This window comes from Medicago sativa, chromosome 8 (assembly GCF_051527215.1).
Source record: "Medicago sativa cultivar Bolivia chromosome 8, Bolivia_mono, whole genome shotgun sequence".
NCBI classification, from domain to species: Eukaryota; Viridiplantae; Streptophyta; class Magnoliopsida; order Fabales; family Fabaceae; genus Medicago; species Medicago sativa.
The window spans coordinates 50,984,869-51,006,112 of NC_140756.1; the positions used below are offsets into that span (position 1 = coordinate 50,984,869).

A 21,244-nucleotide genomic window follows, 5' to 3' on the forward strand; every position below is an offset into this window, starting at 1 on the left:
TTTAATTTAATAATTACACACGTGGCATGCCACGTAGGCATTGACCGGTCAAAATTGGCAAAAAGGATCAAAGTTGCAAAGAGGCTAAATCTTAGGGGGACAAAATTGTAGTTTTTGTACTTAGGGGTTAAAATTACAAGTTTTTGAAAGTTAGGGGTGGAAAAATGCACTTTAACCTAATATATTTGTTCTTAAAAATTTTTAGAGTAGAGTATCCCAAGAGTGTAGGTGACATTGTTTGCTTGCCTCATAGTAACATGCTTTGAAATAAATGTAACAAGGCTTTACAATCTCCTAAAATAGTTTCAAATACAACTAAATTGGTAAGGTTTCCAATGACATTATCCAACACAAGTTTGTAATTAAGATCGATGGTAACACTCTCGATGCCTAACTCACCCATCCCCAAAGCATAGCATCATTGTAAGGCAGAAAACTGCTGCTATTGACATTTTGTATTTTGCTACATGTGGTTCTAAATATATCTCTTATTAATGTTATCATTTGTCATGGAATTTGAAAAGTCAAACTATAATAATTTTTTCTTAATACACGTGCTGATTTTTGTTAGAGGTTCATATATAATAACATACAGAGGAAGTGTATTATATATGGTCTCCAAATTGCTTGGAATAGGAGATTTGGACAAATCAACTTTATTTTTTGATTTGGATAAGGTTGAGGGAAGATAAGGTTCAAAGATTAGTTTTCTAGTTTTCTATCCCAATAAGAAGGTTCAATTAGATAGATGGTTAGACTGCATGATAAAATACACCTAAGCCAATTCTATACGACAACATAAATTAGGGTTAAATATATGTGTAGTGTTCAAATCCTCTCCATTTCTTATAATAAATGTTAAAGTTCATTACTATCCTATAATTTGACCTAGGTATAAATATTTAATTAATGTCACATATTATAGAAATGGATACATTTATATCATGCATTTATTACAAAACTATAGTAATGAATATTGTCCTTTATTGTAGGAAATGGAGAGGATCTCAACTCATATTTGTAGTCTTTCTAAATATATCAATTTTCAAAGTTGAGTAAGAATGACTTGAGATTCTCATATGTATTTAAAAGTTTATTCTAAAGTAGAACTCTGTCTTGAATGATGGTCGTCATTTATGTTTTTCATATGTTGCAACAATAACAATAAGCGATATTCCTCTCTTTGAAACGTACGAACAATGAGACAGTTTTTATATACATTATTTGTATAACTAGTTAGCATTTTGGAATGTCATGAAAATATATGATACCGCAAAACTCCTGCAATATGTGATTTTCCGTGTTTTTAGACTGATTTGCAATTTTAATTTGGATCAAATTTAAGTGCTAAGTTAAAAAAAAAACAAGAATAATGATATATTTTTTTTTATTTAAAAAGTAATTAAATATCGTTCCTTGTACTTGACACTATACTAGTTTTAACCTAAGGAAGATGAATGTAATTCTTGTTTAAAATGAATGTAATTTTTAAATTTTTAAATAATTTCAACTAAATTTTAATATCCTATAACTATGTGATTGACTTTGCAAGAGATTACAAGCGAGCTGATGTCGTCTTCCTTGCTCGGAGCACAACACATGGTTATCCAGAACGGATAGGGTCGGAGATTGATCCTCGTCTGCTGAAGAAAAGAGCGGAGGACTCTGAGTAGGTGGAGTTCCATGATACGCCTTGAGTTTCTCAATGTGAAATACCAAGTGAATCCAAGCATCAGACGGGGCCAAGGGCGCACATGACCTAAGCATGATTCCTTTCTCTTGCTTAAAGAAAATATCGTTACACTTTATTCCAGCAAGATGATATGAGGTAGACTATGCTCAAAAGAGTATTAATTTTGAGAGCATTATTTAGATACTACAATTCTCGATATCATACGATACGATTATAAGCTACTAAAGCAAACTAACCGATACAATTATAAGCTACAATACTCCGTTTTGTTACATTTAGAATATGAAGCTTAAGCAAAGTACTATAATATTATTTAAAAAGGATTATTTTTCCATATGCAAGTTACTGTTTTATCGGAATTAGAGTCGGTAACTTCCAGGGAGGGTTGTATGGAAGTTACTGTTTGATTAGAAGACTCATCAAACTATTACTCTGAAATCAGCTGATAGGGTTTTAATAGAAGAAAGCAACCATGGAGTTCAATCGTTCAATACCAAGGTGTGGCATAAATTTGTTCCATTGAAAGTTGTGGATTTTCCTTGGTGGGCTATACAAAATCGGATTCCTTTAAAGGTTAACTTGTTTAGAAGAGGAATCATAGGCAGTAAGGAGCTGAATTGTGTTGGAGGTTGTGGTGTGCAAGAGAAAACATTGCCTTAATTTTTTTAGTGCTGTTATTTTTCTAAGGTGTGGTTGGATTGATGGCCAGATGGCGATTAAGGCAGTATACCATAACAATTGTAGTTCTCATCTTAATTCTGGAATAGTCTAAGGTAGGAAAGAGACATGATATACAGAGTTGGAAAAAATGTACATATTCCGGAAATGCATATAGTGTGATTCATACTTCCAAATACAACGAGGGAATCAGCGAATTAAGCATAGAAAAGTTCTAAAAATTTGATAGAAAATAAATTCAAATTGTAATCATAAATTGAAAGCCATATATCTAAGAAATCAAACCTCGGATCAGTGGCAGTAGCTTCACTCAAACCTTATTCTATTCATCTGTCCAGACAGTAATCCAGCCAAGGTTAAACCGTACCGTTATCCTCATAGCCCAAAAGCACAAAAAGAATTGATGGTGGCTGAAATATTGACTACAAGCCCTTTTTTCTCTCCCTTGTTTGTCAAAAAGAAGGATGATATCACTGTGAAAGATAGTTTTCTGATTCTCACTGTGGATGAGTTCCTTGATGAATTCCACGATGCAAGTCATTTTTCGAAGCTGGACTTGCGTTATGGTCACCACCAGATCCTTGTGACACCGGAGGACAGACACAACCGCTTTCCGTACTCATCATGGGCTGTACAAATGGCTAATCATCCCTTTTGGCCTCACCAATGCCCCGACTACGTTTCAAAGTCTCATGAATCAGGTATTCAAGCACCTTCTGCACAAATATGTCCTTGTGTGTTTGTGATGATATACTGGTTTTTAGTCCATCTTGGTCTGCTCATGTTGTTCATTTACTAGAGGTTTGCTGCACATCCACCGTTTATATGCCAAAACGTCGAAGTGTTCTTTTGTCATCACCAAGGTTGATTACTTTGGACATACCGTCTCTGGTCAAGGGGTTTAAAAGGATGAATCCAAGGTTAAGGCAGTGTCCGGATGGCTTTTACCTATCAATATCAAGTAGCTCCATGGGTTTTTAGGATTGAACGTTTATTATAGTCGATTAGAGAAGCATTATGCATCAATTGCCTTTCCCCTCACCATCTTACTAAAGAAGGATATTTGCATGGAGTTCTGAAGCTACTACAACGTTTCATGTTTATACAAGGTCATTACGCGAGCATCGATTCCAGCTTTGCCGTATTTTTCTCAAGTCTTTGTGTTGTAGATGTATGTTCCTGGCTCCGGTATAGGGACTATCTTGAGTTAGAATCGACACCCTATATCTTTCTTTTTGTAGAAACTGACCTCTAGCATGCAACACAAGTTGGCCTATGTTAGGGAGCTTTTTGCCTTCACTGAAGCTTTGGTAAAATTCAGGCGTTACCTCTTGGGCCACAAATTCGTCATCCGGACTGATCAAAAGAGTCTGAAGTCACTCCCGGACCAAACTATTCAAACACCTGAGTAACAAGGGTGGCTTCACAAGTCCATTGGCTTTTAATTTTGACAAAGACAATTTAGCAGCCGAAGCTTTATCCCGCTCGTTTATGATGGTTCTGTCAAACCAACAATCTCTTTCGCTGCAACAAATACATCGGGCCATTGCTGCTGATGTTATTTAACTGCTTCAAAGATACAATGCTCAGCTGGTACACAACGAGATCCATATTATCAGATTCAGTATGACTTCATCACGGGGATGTCACTTTCACATTGCTTTAAGGTCATTATGTAGTTATTGACTGTTTCTCAAACTATTCGCATTTCACATGGCTTTGAAGATCTCTTTAGTGTACTTCGTATGGACTATGGAGTGATTCATCAATAAAAGTCCGCCTATTTTACAATTGATTCTCTACTGTTATATTGCATTCTGTACCACAACAAAAGGAAACACATCATCTATGAAGCCCCGATACACACGATACCGATACGATACGATACCGATACGGCGATACGGGAAAATTTTCAAAATTCCGTATAAGTGCACAATGTATAAACATAACTAAAAATGATAATAAACAAACATTCACATTAATGAAAATGATCAAAACAAGTGACAATTACATATTTTTTCCGCACAAATTAGATAGAATATAGCTAAACATCATTAGTACCATCCAAAGAGAACATCATAAGTACTATAAAAAAAAGAACATCTTTGTATAATGTTGACTACTTAACAAGTTAACACTAATTTATATCGAAAACAAACAGCATAAGAAACATAACATTAGAGAGAAGAGAAACGAGTAGAATTCAATCGGTGGTAATGGTTAGAAGAGAGAATAACTATTGCTATGTGGTGACGAGAAACCTTATTTTTTAGGTTAGAAGAGACAATATGATTTTGATAGCGCTTCCGGACTTGTAGTTTTATTTCTTATTATTTTATTTTTCTTTTTTTAAAGGAAATATGTAAGACGAAGTATAGGTGTCGGAGTATAAGTAAGCCGTGTCGAAGTACAAATTAGTCGTATCCGACACATATCGGTCATTTTTTTCCTTCAAAAAATAAATATTAACTGCCCAATACTTCTCCGATACGCGTATCGGGACGTATCCGACACGTATCGGTCATTGTTTTTCAAAAAATAAATATTAATTGACCGATACTTTTTTGATACGTGTATCGGAACGTATCGGGGTGTATCGGTATAAAATGGTTTTTTCTATAACTGTTTGCTAGTATACAATGAAAAGAGTTAGAATTGCTAAAATATTCGGTGTTGATTCATTTATTGATATATTTGCAATAAATCACTTATGTAATTAATGTTTCGAGCATTTAATTATGCTTATTTTTGAGAAATTCGTTTGATAAATTTTGATTTTTATATAGTTAGCTCCTCCATCCGTCCAATCGTAGCTTCACCTCTGATTGTGATCCTTCAGTTCCACCACCTTGGTTGGTCCTCCGGTACACACATTTCAGTAATTTCTCAATATCAAGTATTCCCTTCGCTGTCATTGTGCTCGAGACTTAAATGAGACCCCCAATTGAAAACAAGGCTTAGACTTTACATGATCATAAGTGGCTTGATACCTCGGAAATTATATATCAACATCCAAGCTATATCAAAGGAACTTTGACGCAAGCATCGTCTTTTGTGAGAGATAATTCTAATGAACATGATGATGTAAATATTTGTAGTTTCAAAGCTTGTATTCACATCACACTCATATATGAATAAGCATTATGACACACATATGGAATGCTTAAAGTAAGCAGTTTAGATAAATTTTGGAAATTAAAGAGAAATAGTTAAAAGAACTATTTCTAAATCACATAAGCACAAAGACATGTATTATATAATTATGTGTGTTCAGAGAGAGATATAGACCATCCAGCAGCTTGTTGGATTTGGAATTGGATTAGATATTTCTTTGGATGTTTGATTTTCTGTTCAGCCATGTAGTATACGAAAAAAGTCCCACATCGAATATGTGTAAGAAACAGGCACGGAGTTTTGCTTATAAAGTAACAATGTATATCAGTTTCAAACATATAATTGGGGACCCATGTTAGTTACATGCGTTGTCTCATAATTTTAACTGTTTTATAACATCTCATTGTCCGAATTTTGTTTTTTTCAAATTACAAGTGATTGCATTTTTAAATGAATGCCCTTTGGTGTTAGTCACTTGAATTTTGAAAAAAAACAAAGTTTGGATAATGACCGTATATAATTAAACCAATTTAAAGTTTTCAAAATGAAATTGAGGAAAAGTTTCATGAGTAAACTTTGTTTGGAGACTGAAATTGTTGAACAAATTGTTTGTATATTTTTTTAAAAATAATTTGTAAAATAAATAGTAGGAGAACAATATCGTGTAAGAGAGAAGCATTTAAAAGAACGGAAATGCTTGATATCGCGACAAGAGTTTCACGAATGATTCACGAATGAGTGATTTACTTCCATTTGCAATTCTTTTTCTTCTAGCTTTCCATTTGAAAAGAAAGATATATCCTAAATATTTTATCTACTTTATTATACGTATCTTATGTCTGCGGTGCTACATCATCACCGCTGCATTAAAATGAAAGATGTGTCAATTAACCATTATACCCTCAATGGCAGTGAAGATGACACTGGTGATGGCGGTGGTTCCTATCCTAGAATATACTTTGCACTTTATGGTAGGTGAATGAGATATTTTGATTTTATTTTATTTTTAAGACAAAATTATAAGGTTGGTTATTCTCTCCGGGAATGTAGTATACCACAACTAGTCCCACATCGAGTATGTGATAAAACAGTCACAAAAGTTTACCTATAAAATAATAATGTATATCATCAAATGAGTCATAGTTGGGGGACCCAAATCTCATACATTCGTTGTCCCCAAGATTTATATGTTTTATAACAGGTCATTTTTCGGTTTTTGTTGCTAGTGATTACGAGTCACCTCCGACAACAACTAGGCATGGCAATGGGGCGGGGTGGGGACGGGTTTTACCTTCCCCGTCCCCATACCCGATTCTCGTATATTTACCCGTTACCCTACCCATACCCAACGGGGATGAGAAATTGAATCCCATCCCCGTCCTCGACGGGTTCGGGTATCCCCGCCCCATCCCCGTCCCCTGAATTGAATAATTTTTTAATAAAAAATAGAAGTTTTTTTGCATCCCAAAAAGCAACGTTGTAATACATTATCTAACAATACACTCACTTTAACATTTGTTAGATGAAATGATTTAGTTGATCCTTTAAATATCAATCGTAGTTTTTATTAACATAACAATTATCAAACAAACTAACATGACAAATCACATAAAGTAATTTTTTACATTTGGGACGGGTTTGGGTATGGGTTCGGGGTGGGTACCTATATACCCGTTACCCATCCCATACCCGTAATTTGAAATCGGGGAAAACCCATACCCATACCCAAACCCGGTCAAAACGGGAAAAATCCGTCAAATTGGGTTTGGTTTGGACGGGTAACCGCGGGTATGGGTTTTGTTGCCATGCCTAACAACAACATGCATGATGACTGTATATAATTAAACTAGCTTAAAATTTTCAAAATAATATCTTTTTTACTTTTATTGTTGATAAAAATCTTACGGTCCATCCTTTCGTGAATATAATTTCAGTTTTACGGTCATTTATTCTTGTTTATGTCACTAAACCATGTCGATCCCCTTTACTTTGAACTCCAAACGTTATTTTTACAATAAGACCTCATTTAAAGTAAAAATCAACTTATTGATGCAGGATATCAAACAAAATTATATCCACTCTACATGAATCCCAAATAAAGGTCTCACTTACAATACAAGTAAAATTTACATCTAACAATTTAATTAAGAGGAAGTTGAGACATTGCAACACAGGTTGTGTTACTTAGTCCAATGTCATTTCCCAGAGACATAAAAAGAGGATTGATGTTCAATTTTCTATCAGACAACTTGTTCTAAATCCAAAATTGAACAAGTTCAAAGGTCTCACTTTATAAGTAAAATTTACATCTAACAATTTAATGAAGAGGAGGTTGAGGTACTGCAACATAAAATGTGTTACTTAGTCCAATGCCATTTCTAATTTGTGACTTGCAGGATTGTGGCCTTCAGTCTAATATCTTCTTCTTTGATTTGGTTAACGACGGCGAGATGAATTGTGTCTCACAGACATAAAAAGAGGATTGATGTTCAATTTCCTATCAGACAGCTTGTTCTAAATCCAAAATTGAACAAGTTCAAAGGTCTAAACAATATCATAATGTGCTCAAAAAAACTACATTCAAGTTAGGTTACCATATATCATCACACAACTGAAAAAGGATGACAAACCTTAGTTCATGTACAAAAGCATAGTTTTATCATCCCAAAATAATTCATACCTACAACCATGAGTACTCTTACCAACACTGAGATTACTATTTACTACCTACTAAAGTCAATAAGCCTTGAAATCCACATCCTACATAAACAAAGTTAACCTTAAAATAAAACTTGCCATAGCCTTAATCTATTAACATGTTCATTTTGGAATAATTTAAAGAAACTATTTCACTTCCATGTGCCTAAAATTTGATTAAAATTGATTCAAATTACAATCATAAATGAAAAGGCACTTATTTAAGAAATTATACCTCAAATCAGCCATAGTAGGTCCACTCAAACAAAGCCTAGAAGAGAAGAATGAAAATACTAACAAGCAAGCATAAATTATTTATCAAACAACTCTATGAATCTGTAAATAAGTAGGACTGTGTGACATTAAAGGTTTGGTTCAGTTTCTTAAAGATTGGGTGGTGCCCTTAGATGGAACACCTGCTGAAATTTTCGAAACATTAGACAGTCGAATTATTTTGCAACTAATTAAATTAACAAGTTTTAATTTTTGAAGTAAAAACAAAACCATAATCAATTTTCAAGTACAACATGCTATTTCTAACAAGAATTTTTATCGCCAATGTCCCACGAATCATTGCCGACCCAATGAAATCATGTTCTGGCCGCAAAACACGGGATAATGGGTGTAATGGAGGATAGACTTTCTAATATATAACACTTTGTGATCTTATCGTGATTTATTTTCTCGCTATGTTAAGCATTACTGATTCAAGTATAAAGTACATTTGACTAACAGAAAAATAATTTTCAAGAATATTAACCAAATGCATTGTAATTGGATTATACTCTACAGATCTCTTTACAATTTACAGCTATGAAGTACTAAACTTGAAAGAAATACCTCTATGGTGGAACCTCAACCGTAAATGAAATGTAATCACATGAGGTCAACGTTTTGACATGGTCTGCAATGAGGTCCCTCCAGGCTCCATCTGAATGCCGCCAACAAACGACCATCATAACTGCGAGAGATATCAAAAACTGGATTTGGCCAAAGAATCGATTGAAGAAGAGTATTTCTATGTCTGAGAAGAAAATAATAGATAGTATCGCATAGAGAAATCGGGGGTCTGTTTTAATAAATAGATAAATAGATTTGAAATTCCATTAAATGATAATAGGTCAAGTATTTTCACCACAATCTAGACTCACATGGAGGTAAAATAGCTTGAAGTCTCTTTCTGAGTTCTGCTGACAGTCAATGATTAAACATATATATTTCAATTCATTGTTCCATTGTTGTCTACAAGGTCAATTACTTTGTATCCTAGCAATTCACTAGGGATTTGAAAATTCCCTTTTGATCAAGTTCTATCTGGACAACTTCATGTATGCGCCTTTTACAGCATACATGTGCTACTGCTGAAGTGTACTGCAACTTCAACGTTGCTTCGATACTTCCCAGGCATCAATGAGCATATATCCCGACTTTCCGGAGGAATTTCACTCTCTCCTTTTCTGATGTGTTTGCAAACCCTTCCAGATTACCTCCGCATCGTTTCCAAGATCATTTTGTACCTCTGTTGGAGGGTAGTAATACAATTAAGGAATCTGGCTGAAATGTTTACTCATGTATATTATTCATCCCGATACAAGCCCTATTTCCTCTCCTGTGTTGTTGGTCTAAAAGAAAGATGGCACGTGGCATTTCTGTAGGGCTCTGAATTTTATCATTGAAAAAGATAGTTTTCCGATTCCCACCGTGGATTAGTTTCTCGATGAATTACATGGTGCGAGTCATTTTTCGAAGCTGGTGTGTTACATTCCGGATATACCACTAGATCCTTGTGACACTGGAGGGCAGACACACAACCGCTTACTCATCAAGGATTGTATGAATGGATAGTCATGCCTTTTGGCCTCACCAATGCCCTGGCTACATTTGAAAGTCTCATGAATGATGAATCAGGTAGTCAAGCACCTTCTGTGCAAACCTGTCGTAGTGTTTTTCAACAATATACTGGGTTTTAGTCCATCTGCTCATGTCGTTCATTTACAAGAGGTGCATCTCCCGTCTATATGCCAAAATGTCGAAGTTTCTTTTGGCATCATCACCAAGGTTAATTACTTTGGAAATACTGTCTCTGGTCAAAGGGTTGAAATGGACAAATCCAAGTGTTGGAATGACCTTTACCTATCAATATCAAGCAGCTCCGTGGGTTTTTGGGGCTTTAACTTTTTGCTTAAACCATATAGAAACTTGTAAGCATGAGGGAGGCTATTACAGCAGCAAAATCTAATTTGAAATGTAGTAGTAGTTGCAAAAATTAATTGACTACTTGAGTTTGTGATTGTTAAGTTTTTGTTACTCAAATAGGAGCTCCTATCGGTTTTTATCAATTGATTCGTTTTGCAATTGTTGTAATGTTCATGAGTGGTTGGTGCAAAGCGAATTTTCATAGAAATTTTCAGGGTCCTTGGCGCCAGTCTTTGAGCTGGTGAAGTTATTTGGAGCACTTCGCTTCAGTTGCAGTGGCAGTATGTCAACATATCGAGCAGCTTATGATATTCTATCATCTTATTGCAGTTAAGTCTTGTAACGTACTGTGTTTATAATCAATTACTATTGGCAGTGGTTTCATAAAAAAATTATGTTGTTGGTTTTATGAGGAGTTTGTAGTTGCGTTCATCGATTTTGGTTTTGCATGGGCATTTTGGTTTTAGGTGTTGCTGTCTTTGTTTAAATCTTAGTAGCTCTCTCTACCCTTCCTTCTGGCATCTCTCTCACAAGTCCCACATCGAAATTGTTTAAGCAGCATAGAGGAATATTTACTTATAATTTAAAAAATAAAAGTTTATACCGTTATTATAAACATACATTTGGAAAGTCCTGATATATATATTTTTTTTGTCAAATAGTCTAGTGGCTAGAGCTTACACAATTAAATTGTGGAAAGTCCTGACCCCATCATATAATATGCAATATCCCTCCCTACCAACTGAGCTAAGCTCACGGGGATGAAAGTCCTAGTATTATTGTTGAAGATTATTATACATTATTTAATGTCGTTAGGCATTTGCAATAAACTTCAATAATTCTAATTGGAATAGTTACAGTATATATTAAACTTTAATCAAACTCATCTATACTTACTATATCTATATCTATATTATATATAAAGAAAACTACCCTTTCAAAGCACAATTTTAAGTTGGACTTTCTTTTCAAAAATATCCTTAATTTTAAATACAAATAGCCAATTATAAAATAACACGTGGATTATTAATCCATGTCACTAATCCTCCCCGTTAACCATCTTTTATCACATATCAAACTCACAAAAAGTTTTAAAATTATATTTGCATTCTTTATGTCACTTCTCATGAATTCAAATCGATCCAGAGTTCAATAATTATGGGTATTCGTTTGCAATCCAAAATTGATCATATTAATTGTGTGAAATTTATGTTTTTCCCGCTTTATTTACAGGGTTAGTAGATTACTATTGTTAGAAGAATGAATCAAAGGTGAACAATAATCACTTATGCAAAAAAATAATCTAAAGTTTATGTTTTTTCTGCTTTATTTCTCACGAGTCCGAGTTTTTTTTAAATTTTTTTTAACAAAACTAATAGCTGAAAAAGTTCAAACTAAACAAGTAAACCTACATTTAAACCATTTTGAGTCATGATATTTTCAACCAAAGTGGCTATATTATTATGTGCTCCGAAATTTTGTTGTTGGACATTTCTAACAACTTCGTACGCATCATGCTTTCTATCTACCAAAATTAGCTCGGTTGTGCTTGTCCCATTGGTTTGACTGGTTGAGGTCGAGGCACATATTGTTGTCTTTGAACAATGGTTTCGACAATTTGCACAAAGTTGAGTAATTTGGGCTTGAGGGATATTTTGGATCCGAGGGATCCGTTGATAGACAGTTTGTGGAGGGGTGAAAAAATCTCGCTATTCTCCCCATTTGAGTGGCTAATGCTTGGTAACCCCGATTTGTGATTTTAATCAAAGGGTTAAACATCGTACCAATTTGTTGTGTTAACAAATTAACCATCTCATGATTGCTCTCACCCATTTGTTTCCTAAACAACATCATAGACTCTTTAGTTAAGGCCGGTAGAGCGTTTATGCCAAAAACACTACAACTTGAAGGACTATGTGTATTAAACGGTGTAAATGGATTTGCATGTTGAATATAATGAAAATTTTTCATCATTGAAGTTGGCATACCGTATGGTTGATCCCTAGAAAAGTTCTTCGTGTTTATGACCCTAGGAGAAGTAGGAACACTTCTAGACACGGGTCACCACGGTGAAGGTCCCCATTTCGGTTGTGTCATTTGATCGGTTACGGGCATAGCAGTTGTGGGAGCGGTTACTCCCATTTCCGTCGAACCGGCATGGCCATGGTTACCCCCAAGGCCGTTGCTACACTTGCATCCATTGCGGGGATGAATGTTTGTGTAATTTGTGCTTGTGAAGAGGATTGCAATGATTGTGATAACATAGAAGCATCAATATTGCGGATTTAGTCATTTTATTCAAAGCTTTACCACTCCGTAAATGCATGCACAAAGATGTGGATTTTCCTTAGGAAAAGTTTTACCGAAAATAGTTGCTAATCTTCGTAAAGACCGTTTCCACGAGAAGGTTTTAAAAACAAGTTTTTCTTAGAAAAAGTTTTTAAATTTTTGGAAGATTATGGCAATCTCTCCCAAGGGTTTTTTGTTTAAAAAATGCACAATGGGATTTACGCCAAAGGTTTTGAAAAATGTTTTTGAAAACTACAATGGAAATTTCTTTCCAAGGTTTTGAAAAAGACTACAATGGAAATTTCTTCCCAAAGTTTTTAAAGATACAATGGAAATCACTCTCCAAGGTTTCGAAAACATTTTGGAAAAAAGATGCACAAATGTGGTCCCACTCGGTGTGCCAATTTGTTTACCGGTGTTTTTGGTAAACAAATACCGACCGGTTTTGATTATGAGAAGAAGGACCAAACAAGAGATCCTAGGACATGTTGTGCATTCAGTTGTTGTGCGTTCATCGAGTTCATAGGTTACTTAACGAGCGGGACGAGACTCGTGTGGCGTCTTTCGATAGGGTTTAAAAGAAATAAAGGTGCATTAAGTTTAAATTGCAGAAACTTAAAGAAAAAAATATACAAATGCAAGTGCATTAAAAATAAATGTGGTTCGACAAATCCTTTACATAGATTCTTTATGACTCTTTTCTCTCGCGCCGGTGCTTCGAGTGTTTTAGAATTTCGTATAGGTGATTTGCGATCCGTTTTCCCTATGGAAAACTACTATGTAGACAACCGCTTGTCTCCCACGTTCTCCCTCGAGGAAACCACTTCTCTTTTGAAATTCGAATTTTCCCACTTCAAAGGTAGTTGCTTGACTTCGACGGGATTGCCTCTTGCTCCGTATTTTGTCGAACGTCAAAGCTTTGAGACTCTTTATGCTAAGTCCAACATCTCGTCGAAACTTCTTTGATTGAAGAAAGGCTTCGATTCCCGCAAGAGTAAAAGTCAACTAATTGTTGACCACATTAAATGAGGCCGGGGAAAATACCGGCTAATAGTGACATGGAGAGAAGACTCACGATGCGGATGAGAGAGATTTCTTTTTCTTGGTTGCAAAGTTTTAAGGGTTGAACTAACTCTATAAATACAAGGATAAATTTTTTAGTTCTAGATAATGTGTGCAAATATGTGAATTTTGGGGAATCAAAAGAGGGGACACTTGAGAGAGGGTTAGTTCATTTTGAGGGAGGGATTCATAGGGAGGAAACACATGAGAGGTGAGATTGAGGCGAACAAGGTTTTATCAAAAGAGGAGATCCTTAAGAAATCCGAAGTTAATGATCAGTTCCTTTTGCCAATAGAAATTATAGTAGGAAAATAATTGTAACACCTTGGTAGAGAAATCATAGAGTCTCTTGGCTATGGGAAAATATTATTGAAAAGGGTAGTAATTAGGGTTCGGTAATTCATGAGTAGAGAAAATATCATAGAGTCTCTTAAGGAGTCGGCTTAAAAGCTAATTTCTTGTAACTCATCGTATCTCTTTGTAAGTTACTCTCTTGATTAGTAAATTAGAGACATCTATCTTGCCTATAACAGTCGGTATTTGACGGAACTAGGTAAAAAATAGTGTGTTGTTCCTCTTCTCTACTATTCTTTTATCTTATTTTTTTTATTCAATAGTAGTTTTGCATTACGTTGTTGTTATTGCTTGCGATCTATTTGGTTATTTGTTTTTGCTGACCCTAATTCCACACATCAAAGTTTTTTGGTGTGAGTTTTGATCCGAATTCACAACATGATATAATATTATGGTGAAATTTGATCCATATATTTGAACTCGCTATTGAGATAAGACTTGGTTGTTATTGTGTGTGGCGTAGTATGTGTGTGTGAGAGCGAGGGTGAGTGAATACTTAGTCAAATCGTGTTTAATTAAGTGATTCCCTTATTCAAATTTGACTACCTATTTCATGGTTCAATTTTATAATAAGCAATTGTTAAAAATAAATAAAAACACAACACATTAAAAGGTTACTAAATAACTTAGTTAAATGAATCTTACACTAAACTCAAAGGATTTGATCTAGTATTAAAAAGGCAAGTCTTAAATTTGAGATGTCCCAAGTTCGAGCATTGCTAGTGTCTTTGAAGGAAGGTAAATATAAACACTTTTATAAGTGTTTTTTGATCCGAAGGTCTTCTCTGTCTTGGATTGTGGCAACATCCCATCACCTAAAATTTTTATTTACAAAAAATATAATGAATCTTACACTATGGAAGGAAAAATAAGGGATGTTACAATAATCTTCCATTCTCTTTTGAAGTTTTCTTTTATTTTTTCTTCATTCGCCGTAAAGAGGTCATTTTAGGTAATTATTTTGTAGTCACCCATCTAAATCTCTTTTCTTTTGTGATTTCTTCATCTAAGTGTGTCGTTATTTGGTTTGTCGTCTTTATGATACATTGTTGGATTTCATGTCATGTTTTGGTGTTTGTTTCGTTCAGATGAACTCATCAACTTCGATCAATTAGAATTCAATCATTTACTAGGTCGTTAATATTGATCCAGAGGCATAAGTATTGAGGTCCCATTGATTTTGTCACAATATTTGTAGGTATTTTGTTGTTTTATGTTATTAATTAATTTAGATGTTGTGAATTTGTTCTCATACTCATTCTTTTAATTTTAAGGATTTTGAGTTTGTGTTTGTTTCTAATGAACTCCACTAATTTGAATGAATGAATGTTGTTTCTTTTAGTTCAAAAAATGAATTCTGCTCTTTACCCAATAGTTATTGCTCGTTCCCAACTAAACTTCCCAAAATACCCCTGCGTGATTTATCTCCCGCAAGTGTTAATTCTAGCGTGAGTTAACTCACGCAAGTGTTAATTTTCAGCGTGAGTTAACTCGGATAAATATTCATTTCAGCGTGAGTTAATTCGCGTAGCACATGTTAAGATGCGCAGATTTTAACATGTGCGTTACTTAACTAGCGATAGGGGTATTTTCGGTATTTCAGTTGGGCGCTAGCAAAATGTGTTGGAAGAAGAGCATAATTCCAAAAAATTGATCGTGAGCATGGCATGGGCCTATTTGTTATAGTTTTTTTTAATATTTTTTTATAGTGTTTTATCTTTTTGTTATAACTTTCTTAACGAAGAAGTTTCTAAAGAAACCTTCGATTTAAAAAATTGGTTTAAGTAATTTATGTAGAGTTTCAAGTATGAGTGGTTAAGTCCTAGATATAAATGGATAAAATGTTGGATACTTGGATTTATAAGAGAGGTTAATCATATACATGTCTTAAGGTTTTACTTGTTGTCGTTCCTGACTACCTCGAACTCTCTTGTAATCTTAGAGTATTTGGCTTGTTATCGCTCCTGGCAACTCTCAGACTTCCAACAGTTTATCATAAAAAATAATTTGAATTTATTTCATTATTTTGCTATGACATTTTTTAGATAATAAAATTTTAAAAAAATACTGAAAATGAGAAGTTATTTTTAAGAACTTCTCATAAAAGTAATTTTCAAAAGAGTTATTATAGAATCGAAAATAATGGCTAATCCAAATCCAAATTTCATGGGATTTCTTATCCATATTTAGAATCTGATTTCACTTGCAGGTTAAAAAAAAATTAACAACGGCGACAAGAAACGGAAACAAATCTAAAACACCACTCACATCAAAGGAAATTAGAATCCCTTCCACATCGCATGCAACACACAACACTTTTTTCCTTCATTTTCTCAAATCCTCATGCACCCCTCGTTCTTCTTCAACCGTCACCAAAAACAATCCACCAACTTATCAAAATCTTCTTCAACATTTGTCATAATTTTCTTCCAATATTCATATGGATTCTACCGAGACAAGACCAATTAATGAAAACAAAAGAAAACGTTATTTGTTCAACTGTTTTAAAACGGACGATGTTGTAGACCCACCACCGTGTCGGAAAGTGAAAACAACTGATCCGCTTCTTAGTTACCTTGCCTTGGCGGAGAAGCAAGGCCCTGTGTTACCTACCATTTTATCGTCGGCTTTAAAGGCGACAAAAGATGGCACCGGAGATGGAAGTGCAAGTCCTCGGAGAAAGATTGGTAAAGAAAAGTCTCTTCGAATTCGTCAGGCTTTAATTTCAGCTTTGAGTCGTACATCATTGGTATTCTTATTCTTTCTTCGCTACATTACTTTCAATTAAATTTGCAAATATTTGTGGTAATATTTTTTGAACAGATATTTGTGGTAATATTAATATTGTTATCCTTGATAATGCATTCAAAGAGGTTGAAGTTGATGTTCTTGTTATGTGGCCACTATCAAGTATAACGAATGCAATCAGTTTTATAAGACACGATTCTATGTAATGAAAATTGTGCAAGGAAGATAAGAATATTAAAAAAAAAAAAAAGGAAAGGGTAAATGATATAGAAATGGAGTCTAAAAGCAAGGATGTAACGATGTAAAAAAAAAAACATCAATGTAACATTAATGGTCTAGGAACATAGAAACTGAGATTTTAGCTTGGTTTGACGCCTCGTTTAGTCATTCTACATCTGAGGTGGATGCCACATTCCCATCCTCTCAACTTTTTGTTTCTTGAAAGGTGTGAATATGGACCACGCCCGAGATGTAAAATGGATGGATGAAATGATTGTCAAACATCATATGTGACATTGCCCTATCTTGCCCTATTTTTTAGGGAAAAATGGAAGGAAAACCAAAAAGAAATAAGGAACTATGTGTATAATAGGGAGTTTGTACGGTGTATTTACAAATTGAAGGGTTTTACTACATTTGCTTCTTAAATCACTAAGATTAACGATAAATTCTAGGGATAATTACATTGACCTCCCTTGAGGTCATTTAAAATGTCACTCACGCCCCTCTATATTTTAACTTAACACTTACCTCCTCTTCCTTGACGTGAGTTAAGCCGCCGTTAGCAAGAAAAATGAAACTACCGTTTTATCAAAACCAAGAACTGCGACGGCTTTGTGTAGAATAAGTATTCATACTTTAAAATATCTCGTTTTTCCAGAATGTCCAGCCCAAGCCTCAAATTTCCTTTACGACATATGCAACCTTTTCATCCTTGTTTCCAAGTTTTTTCATTTGAAACCTACTAAGTAGAAAATGGATTTTGTTTCACCATGATTCTTGCTCGCACACCGATAGGTGTTAATGTGTTAAGCACTTAAGCTATATTTTTTAATAGGTACTATTGTGTTATGTTATCCAAGTAATTCAATGGCAAACGGTGAAAAGAAGGACATGGCAAATTCAATGGAAGTTGCTTCAAGAATATGGTGTAGCTTTCTACGCACCTTTCTTCTTTAAAGATTATACCGTTTGAGTGAAAATGGTGTAGTCTCACAAAAGTGGATTGGCTATTAATGGTGGATTGAACAATGATGGATTACAAAAACCAAAACTAACGGAAAATTGACAGTGTTAATCGAAAAGGGGCGTGTTTGTATATTTGTTAAAAACTTAAGGGAGGTTAATGTAAGTTTTAAAACTAGAAGGGGTGTTTGTGTCATATTAATAGATCTCAGGGGAGGTAAGTGTAATTTTCCCTAAATTCTATTAATCAAAAATCTATTTATCCACTTTTTATTTTAGGAAAGATTATTTCATAAAAAAAACTCAATTTTATTGTTTATAAGCATTATACTAATTTTGTACATTATATCATTAAAAAATTTAATATTCACTATTTTTTAAAGGGATTCTTTTATTTTAGGAAAGATTATTTCATAAAATAAAAAACACAACTTTTGTTTGAAGTAGCTAAACTAGCCAACCTTAAATTGTCACTAGAGAGAATCGTGAAACCTTTGTGGAGAAGCACAATCTAAGCTCTCAAGTCAATAGCACCAAATCAATCCAAGTGGATTTATAAGCATTATACTAATTTTTTTGTCAAAACAAAAAAAAAAACATTATACTAATTTTGTACATTATATCATAAAAAATATTAAATATGCACTATTTTTAAGGGCACTATTTTTAAGGGATTCGATATTCACTATTATCAGTAATAAAAATTCATAAAGAAATAAATTTTATTTCAATGACACCTGTAGTAAATGATATTTAATTATTATAATTTTTAAATCATGTATATGAAATAGTTTTAAAAAATCCATTTATTTAAAAATTATCTTACTATTATGTAATGACACCATTAACTCCGTAAAGGCGGGGCCTACCGAACATATGTAAAGATCTAAAACAAATTTTATAGTAAAACATTTTTAAGAAGAAAAAAACAAGATTTATTATCAAACTAGTAGTATTTTCAATGAAATGATCTAAAATAAATGTGTAGAAAGAAAAGATTTTACCAACCTTGTTTTGTATCTTTTCTTTCTACATCATTTTGGTAACAAGTACTCCATTTGTTACCAACCAAGTAGTATTTCCCATGAAATAATAAAATAAACATAAAACAAGTTTTACGGAGACCTAGGCTCGCACACATATTTAAAAAAAAAAAAAAAAAAAGTATTTAAGCTCGCATACATTTGAGAAAATAAAAAAAAAATTAATTAAATAATGTGTGTACAAATGATTGGCCCAAATGTTTTTTTTTTGACAAAAGTAAACGATATTCATTCATTGAAATTGACAGAAGTACATTGATACAATACAAATCCAAATTCACTAAAAACAAAAACACACCGCACAAAGACGGGAAATCAAAAACACACCGCACAAAGATGGGAAATCAAAACAAATATAGTCGTTCGAGACGACGAAATCACAAAAACAAACGAAAGAAAACAAAAAATATGTGAAATCATTTATTCAAATAGGATAGAAGGAAAAACAACTCGGAGGGGTGATTTTTGGGTCAAAATTGACCCTAAATCACCCCTCTAACAAGAAGAAGAAGAAAAAGAAAGGGGTGACGGCTAGGGTTTGAGAAGGAGAGGAGAGAGAGGTTGGCCCAAATGTTTGTCGCCATGTAAGATTTTCTCAACCTTCATATTGACTACGTGAGTTGGACAGACGAATATTTATTGACTTTGTTAACTAACAATTTGCATTCTATTAGAACTTTAGTCTCGTTTTGTTCCTTGTCTTCTCTCTTCTTCTATATACATTCATATTCATATATTGTAACATATTTTTTGGTAGTGGATATATTGTAACATTTATCACATTGTTACAGGGCAGGAGAATTATTAATAGAACTAAAACAAACAAGAACAAGAACCCTTGGGGCAAATCAAGGGTCAACAAGTTAGGAGACGGTGGCAAAATCTCAAACACAAGTGATAAAGAAGTACCACAGGGAACCAATTCATACACTAATTCATCTTATAATTTTTCACCTGCATTCATTCCTTCTACATTATCATCTTCTACACGTTCAAGTATTTCACAAGGTACTCATGTTTGGGGTTCATCCTCTGCCTTGTATCCAAATCCACCGATGAATGGAATTGGGGTGAAACAAGAAGTTGGAGAGAGTAGAAAAAAGCATGTTGGTTCAAATATGAGTGTGTGTTTGATTTTTTTGATCAGTCTTTCGAGTTTGGTTCTGTTTGGTAAGTTTTGTGCTATATTTTGCACTTCAGTTGGGTTTTTTGTGGTGCCTTGTTGTCGGAGAAAATGGTGCAATGAGGGTTATATGTGTGAAGAAAGCAATGAATTTGATTCGGCTCAGAATAAGAAGAAGTTGATAATGGAAGGTCTGTCTAAAAAAGAATGTGTGAAATGAGGTTGAATATGTGTGAGTATGGGTGAAAATGAATCGTACTTTGAGGGTGACGCCAAGTCACCCTTATATAGTTGAAAAAGGCGCTAACAGCTTTCGGTGAAACACGATGCCTCATCAAAGAGTCGTTGGAGGCCACATGGACGGTGCAGAAGAGGTTAGGGTACATTCTAGCGCGGTGGTCCACACCAGAACTAGCGTGTTCCCTAGAGGTATCACGCCCTGTTTCACGGGCTTGATCCACGTCGTTGCATGGGATTAGCGTTCTCGCCGGTCCAGAACAATACTTTTTTTTAGAGAAGTATATTCCCTATTTGTAGCCTATGAGAATTGAGAACCAGCAATATTATAATTTTTTAATGGGATTATAAATTATATTTCTGTAGCACCAGAACTAGGGATATATTGTTGGATTATTATTTTTTACTGTTTTGTATGTTGTAGGTGAATGCAATCTGTTTGTTTTAGTTTGCGTCCCTGGTGTTGTGTAATCTGTAGCCGACTATAATTACACCCGTTCGTCGCGAATATTAATGTAGTACTATTTTTTAACAAATTTGAACGTTGTGTTTTTTTTTTGCTTTTTCTTTTTCGTTTTCGGAATCGAAGATGAACGTGATTTGTTTGTATTTCTTGCGTCGTGGTGATATTTCTCAATCCGTAGCCGACATTAATTCTACCACGTGTATCGCGCGGGATGCACGCTAGTACAAACTTAATTTGCTAACTTTGTTGCCACTAATGCAAACCCATGAGAATATAATAAAACACTACCCAAATACTTGAACATAGTGGCGGAGCCACGATCATTACAATGAAGTATGAGAGAATTAGGTTTTGAGAGC

At 34.2% G+C, this 21,244-nt stretch overlaps 1 protein-coding gene across 1 annotated transcript; it reads left to right on the top strand.

Annotated features, from left to right (window-relative positions):
• The first annotated feature begins 16,293 nt into the window (after positions 1–16,293).
• On the top strand, positions 16,294–20,949 carry LOC146899379 (uncharacterized). Its single transcript, XM_085737847.1, has 2 exons — positions 16,294–16,832; positions 19,851–20,949. The coding sequence occupies exons 1-2, from the start codon at positions 16,524–16,526 to the stop codon at positions 20,400–20,402; spliced, it is 861 nt and encodes a 286-aa protein (XP_085593973.1). The 5' UTR covers positions 16,294–16,523; the 3' UTR covers positions 20,403–20,949.
• The last annotated feature ends 295 nt before the right edge of the window (positions 20,950–21,244 follow it).